General features: G+C 38.6%; 1 protein-coding gene across 1 annotated transcript in view; it reads left to right on the forward strand.

Annotated features, from left to right (window-relative positions):
- Positions 1-1,220: 1,220 nt before the first annotated feature.
- The window catches only part of MAN2B2 (mannosidase, alpha, class 2B, member 2), a 27,918-nt gene continuing 22,568 nt past the window's right edge, over positions 1,221-6,570 (forward strand). Inside the window, exons 1-2 of the mRNA XM_010076191.1 lie at positions 1,221-1,373; positions 5,211-5,316. Coding sequence (XP_010074493.1) covers positions 1,233-1,373; positions 5,211-5,316 — 247 coding nt within the window. The 5' untranslated portion in view covers positions 1,221-1,232. The remainder of the gene's footprint in view (positions 1,374-5,210; positions 5,317-6,570) is intronic.

Consider the following 6,570-nt stretch of genomic DNA (forward strand, 5'->3'; position numbering starts at 1 on the left):
TTCTATGATTCTATGATTCTATGACTGACAACATACTGTTTCTTTATTGTTTCTCTGTTTATAATGTGAAGAGTAAGCATTTTGTTTATTATATCGGAACAGCAATCTTATTGCATGCTGGAAATTATAGTATTGATGGAGAATTCCAGCACTGGATGTATAATAAGTCACTGCTTGTTTCTTCAGAGTATCTCATTAGCTGATAGAGGATGTGAATTGGAAATAAAATTCTTATTGTTGCTTGCAAGTATCTTAGTTTGTGAGAACAATTATTTTCAATTCCCACCCAGATGACTGGGGTTCATAAACTTTGTAGGATTGGGTAATATCTTACTGCTTAGTTCCAGTGTTGTTTGAATCAGAATAACGACTGGCCTGCCTTAATCTCCAAAATACCTCAAGAAAATATTTTCAGTGAGTTATCACACATCATATTTACTTCAAAATTAACGTGATGTTGTTCATTTGACACCATAGGATAGGATGTAACCATGTGACAGGTGGATACAGCTGTTGTGTTTGGATCCCGACAAAATCCACGGGCTTCATTCTGGAATACAAGTTGGTTTAGGAATGACATGGACAGGATAGATGCACAGATTCTGGATGATTCTATGTCAACAGTCCAACTTGTTCTAAGAGTCCTTTACCAGTTTGATTTTGCTTTATCCTAAAATATCAAGCAGAACGGAGTTATTTTTCATGACTGAAACTTCTAGAGCCATAATAGCTTAATTTCTGTTATATATATCACTGTATTACACCAGCAACGTACGCCTGCAGTGCAGCACAGTCATACTTGCTCTGAAGAAACAATTCTGATCATTCAGGCCAGAAGAAGAACAGAAATAGAAGAATAAAGTGTGTATGTGGGTTTTTAAACTATATTGGTGCAAAGTTTTGGCATTTACAGGATTGTTGATTTAAGATAAGCAATGAGGGACAGGGTGAGCTGTTCCCAGTACATCAAAAAGAAAGCTTGTATTGGTGTCTGCAGATGTCTACACCATGATCTAGACATGAGGTCCCCAGTCGGAGGATGTATTTTGGAGCAGAAGGGCCCAGACGCTGTACGTAATCAGAGAGAACCTGGTCTTTCTGAGTGTATAAAGGAAATGTGCGAGAAATGTGAGGTTTTGCTCTCTCTTCTCAAGCCCAATCAATATTCAAAACAGCCCATTTAATATAGGCGAAGGTGTTTATTTTCCATTTTTTTTTCTTTGCAGGAAAGTATGCATGCTTATGCAGCAAATGTCTACACATCTGTTGTAGAAGAGCTAATGAAAGGAAAGCAGCGTAAATTTATTGCTGTGGAGCAGGAATTCTTTCGCCTCTGGTGGGATGCAGTAGCCACAGATACGCACAAGCAGCAGGTAAGTTGTACTCGAGCCATAGTTCCTGCTTACAAAGAATCCCCAGTCTTTTCAGGGGGCAAGGAGGAGCAAAGTACTTCACCATTTGCTTTTTACCCAGGCCTTGTGTAAGCTCTCTCTAAATCTGGTACTTCTTATGAAGGGACCTTAACTCTAAAGGCAGTTGCAAGAGGTTAAAACCCCAGCTATAGATTAGAGCGGTAGGAGGTAGTAACCTTTGCACTGAAAACTCTTCACAGTTCTTGTTTCGTCAGTGACTTTCTTATTTGGGGGCATGCTAACAAAAGATGTGGGTGATTCTAAAAGAGGCTGCACCAATATCTGTCGATCATTTGAAGCTTATAAACTGCTGCCTAACACTGCTTACAAGAAGGAACTTTTTTCTTTCCAGTTAAGTACCACTTTTTTCTTTCCAGTTAAGACCAGGTTCTTTCTGATTATGTACAAGGATGCTGCAGCACAGAGGTGACTGTAGATTCAACAGCAATAACTGTTTCTTGGGTTTGTTTATTTATAAGCTGAGACACATTCTTCAGAGCTTTGATTTGAGGATTGGTTTTTTCCTAGTAAAGACAATGAGAAGTTTTATTTGTCATTTCTTCTTTCCTCCGGAATGAAACAGACATACTGAAATCAAAGACTGGGCTGGTAGCCTAGCAGCTGGTCATGTATTGCGTTGCAGTGCTAGATGTTTAAGTTTTGGACCCTAAAACCAGAGGATACACAGGTGCAGCATCCCATAGGTACTCACTCAGGACTCCACGGTCTGTTTCGTTACCAGGGTCCAGCCAACAGCAGTATATTACTTGCAGTACTTTACCTTTCGCTTTAAGTGCTAGATGTTTAAAGCATCATGTAAAAAAGACTCCTCGTCTGTTTTTTTTAACCCAGTCCTTCACTAAATTCTGGATTTTCTGTAATGTTTAGTATTTAAGTAGTATATTATTTGTAGTACTTTACCTTTCGCTTTGTTTTAAGTGCTAGATGTTTAAAGCATCATGTAAAAAAGACTCCTCGTCTGTTTTTTTTAACCCAGTCCTTCACTAAATTCTGGATTTTCTGTAATGTTTAGTATTTAAGTACTTTTTCACCGGTTTTTTGCCCATACTTGCCTGTTGCAGGATAATTTTCTTGTCTGTTTCTAGTTAGAAAACTGTAAGTCTGGTATAGGGGAATTAAAGAAAGTAGCACAGGAACTACTTTGTGCAGAGGCAGAAGAGTACTCTAACCTTCTGAGGTAAATTGATCTTAATTCAAGTACATTATGCTGCTGTAACCCAAATATAAAGTAAAGGCCCGTGTTTCTAATATCTATTCTTGCTATTATGTGGAATCCAGAGAGCAAATGTGTATGACATTTGACCTCAGTACTCACACATATACACTCGTACACGATTCAGCCTTTAATTTCCTATTCCAATTACTGATAATTGTTGCTTTTATGCATTTTTAGTCAGTTCTCTAGTTACTTTATAGTTGCTTCCCTGAAAATTAAAATTACTAAAACTAAATTCCTCTTAAACCTGTGTCAAACATTTAATCTCTAATAATATTTAAGAGCTGTGATCCTTGCTGATAAGTGACATTTTTAACATCAGCAAGTTGCAAATATTGGGCCTTGAAATTAGGTCACTCTGGTTACTGTCCTGCTTTTTCCACTTGAACTCTAGCATTAATGATTTTCTGTAGTACAGTCTCTCTGGTTTTAATTTTGCCTTTTTTTTCTCTATTTAGTATTTGACTTGGAGTACAGGATTTAATTCTAGTTTCTTTTGGAATGCTTGCTTTGTATTAGAACGCTAGCATCAAAAACTAGTAAAAGGTACAGCCTGGGTGCTGAAGCCGATTTTACACTTGAGACAAGAATATATAGGAGTGAAATGTATTGCAGCAGTCAGTATTCAGCCAGATACGAACCTCTTAGTTCTCAGTACATGTTATTTCCCCAGTACTTTCTTGTGTGAACCTTTCCTGTTGCCTTACCCTGGCTTGGTGTCTGGGTGTTTTAACTAGGGGCAAAAAAAAAGATGCGTAGCCACTTCTGTCTAGTTTGTTGGTGTGATGTAAGGGTAGTAGTAGTTGTCCCGAGGACCAGAGATATGTTCTAGTACCATAGCAGCCTGCTGTTTGTAGAATTGCTGTGTCTGTTTCCTTGGTTCCTCTTTTCCTTTTGCCCAGTTCTGGTCAGCAAAAGTACTTGTCATTAGAGATACTGTTTTCTTTTTTTTTTTTTTTTTTTTTTTTTTTTTTTTTTTCTCTTTAGGCTAGGATATTATCTAAATTACTTGAATTATTTTGCTTGTGTTTTCAGCCTCTCATTGGTTCCACAAAACTTACGGGGGAAAAAAAAAAAAGTTTCCATGGCTCAAAGTTTGGATCAGAGGTATCTTTTTCAGACATGAATCCAAATTGGGAATAATAGCCACAGATGCTTTTCGTGTAGGTCAGGACCAGTTCTGTGCTGACACCAGATATCAGTTATCTGTTCTCCCAGCATGCTAATCAGTCACCACAGTCGGCTGGAACTAATTTATGAATGCTGAGCCCTGAAGCATTTTCACAACATTGTGAACGAGAGAAATGATTATAATCAAAATTGACAATCTGGCATCGTATCTGAGCAGACGCAGGGGCATTCACTGAAGGTTCTTGGGGAAATAAACATAATAGCTCTGGATTTGGCATCCTACATGACAGATTAAAAAAAAAAAAAAAAAAGCTGATATTAAACTGCATATTTATACGAACTTCCTTTGTTGGAAGTTTGAGGTATCTTGGAAGTTCTAGGTGGTGAAGTAACTATAATAAAAGCAGAAGACTCCCTAGCACTTCTAGAAAGGGACACAGAGTATTACTCTCTCCCTCCGAACACTGCTCCCCATCTTCATCCAGCACATTTGATGAAAGTTGTACTTGTCAGCATACTTGTTGTTTCTAGCTAAATTAAATTTAAAAAATTGAAATTAAAAAATACCAAAAACTGGAAAAACCTTGAGCAGTTGAACAGGTCGTAATATATTTACAGTTTTTAAACTAGGAAAAAGAGACCAGAGATTAAGGTTAGCAGTGGGTTTATTAGGCAGGCAAACTTGCTACATGTGGAATAACTATTTCTTAATAAAGCATTCTGTCTTTCACAAGGTAAGAAACCTGTCCATGCTCCGAAGGCAAGGTAGAGCATTACAGAGTAGAAGGGATGTGTTTGTGGCCATGGTGTGATGGCACTCTCTCTCTCTCCCCTGGATCGCACAGATCTCAGTCTCCAAACTGTTACAGAGGTAGCAGACGAAAGGAAACCCTGGGAACCTGGTCATTGCTGCTTGCATGGGTTTGCATATTGCTCTCTCATCCAGCCGCTAGTGCCTTTCCTAAGCCAAGACAGATGCAGCAGGAGGAGGACTTTGGGAGAAGCACTAGTATCTTATGTTTTAATCCTGCAGCTCTAGTTGCCTTGAGGCAGGATCCTAAGCTGCTGACAGTGCAGCGTACGAGAAGGTGTATGGTGTTGAGATAGCATAGAGACACAGTAACAGCACTGCAGAGAAACACCATAAGGTCAGGGTCTACCTGTCAGTGCATCCTTTGTGCCTGCTACCTGTTTTCAGCATAAGCTGGGTAAATCCATGCACCATGCAGCACATTAGTATGGGATTTTTCCCCTTCTTTCCCTTTTGCTAGCGTTCGGTACAGGCAGGCTTTTATCCCACTTTTGTCCTGGATGCCTTCTTGACAAGTATTGTATCAAGGTAATGTGGTGTGATCTGAAATGAATTTGCAGCCTTTTTCGATAAGACTGAGATGATCTTTCTGTTCTGTGTCTTAATTTCAATATCATAGGTCCATCAGTTGCTTCAGGAGGGCCGATTGGAATTTGTCATAGGAGGGCAAGTGATGCATGATGAAGCTGTGACACTAATTGATGATCAAATTTTACAGTTGACAGGTATGCATATTTGCATTTAACTTTTGCTTTGTATTGTTATGACCTTGGGGGGTTTTGTTTTGGTTGTCATTTTTCCACCCCAAGTTTGCTGTTATTTTCTTACTGTTTAAGAACTGATAAAAGCATCTCCTATTTTTTACCTGCCCATGAGTTATCTATATAAAAATCTTTGCTTTAAAAAAAAAGCCACACAACAGTTCCACAGTAAGCAGAAGGGTTACGGAAAGCTGGCTTGCAGATTAATCGATGTCAGTTATAAACTCCTTTGGAGCAGAAGCCTTTTTTGTATGTTTGAGAGCTTAAGCTCCTGGGAAGATATTTATGGTGAAATTGAGGGTATGAAATGCTCTGGAAGAAAATACCTGGTAGCAATTCAGAGTGTGGAGAGGTTGTATCATTTAGGCAAAATCTTCTGCAGAATGTGGACCATAGGATGTCGCTGAGGTCATCTAACTTAGTTGAAAGACTTGCTTGATGAAGAAATTCCTATTTATAATCATTGTCAGCAGCCTCTGTTAGAAATAGGTACATATTTCTGAGATGCACTGTTTCCCATTTTAATCTTCTAGCTTCTGCTTCCAGTCGTTTGTATGTTATACCTCTCCATCTGATGGTTTAAAGAGTCTTTTAGTATTTAGGTTTTTCTCCATCTGGTTAATGAAAAAGGAAACAGGATAAATCATGCCACCACTGTGCTATAGATGCCTATAATATGCCATGAGGGAGCAGCATGCTTTTTTGGGGCAGGGGGGATGTATTAGCACCAGCTATCTGTCATGGCTGATAGAAACCCTGCCCATTTCACGGCTACACCTGGGCAGCTTCCTACATGGGAGAGTAAATGGTCAGAAAACACTTTTATCATTTGCTGAATGTGACTGCACAGCGCCACTGGCCTTGTTCCTTGCTTGTCAGCATTTATCAGGAGCACAGGGACAGCAGCTGCTTTTGCATCTCATTGGGTCACTACATCACACTCTGGCCAAGAGGAGGAGAAGGAACAAACTTTTTTTTTTTTTTTTTTTGCATCTGACTCCTGTGTTTAAAGGTGGTTATATTGTCTTAGTACACCAAACTCAGGATTTCTTCAAAGAAAACACTTACATTGACTGAAAAGTCCTTTTGTTAAATGTAAATACAGCTTTTTCTTTCGTTGGAGTTAGATGCCAAAAACATTGTTTCTAATTTAATATTTCATTTTCTGAATAAGCATATTTAAAAAAAAAAAAAAATTTAAGTTTGGAATTTTTTTCA

This window comes from Pterocles gutturalis, unplaced genomic scaffold, assembly GCF_000699245.1.
Source record: "Pterocles gutturalis isolate BGI_N339 unplaced genomic scaffold, ASM69924v1 scaffold17178, whole genome shotgun sequence".
NCBI lineage: Eukaryota > Metazoa > Chordata > Aves > Pterocliformes > Pteroclidae > Pterocles > Pterocles gutturalis.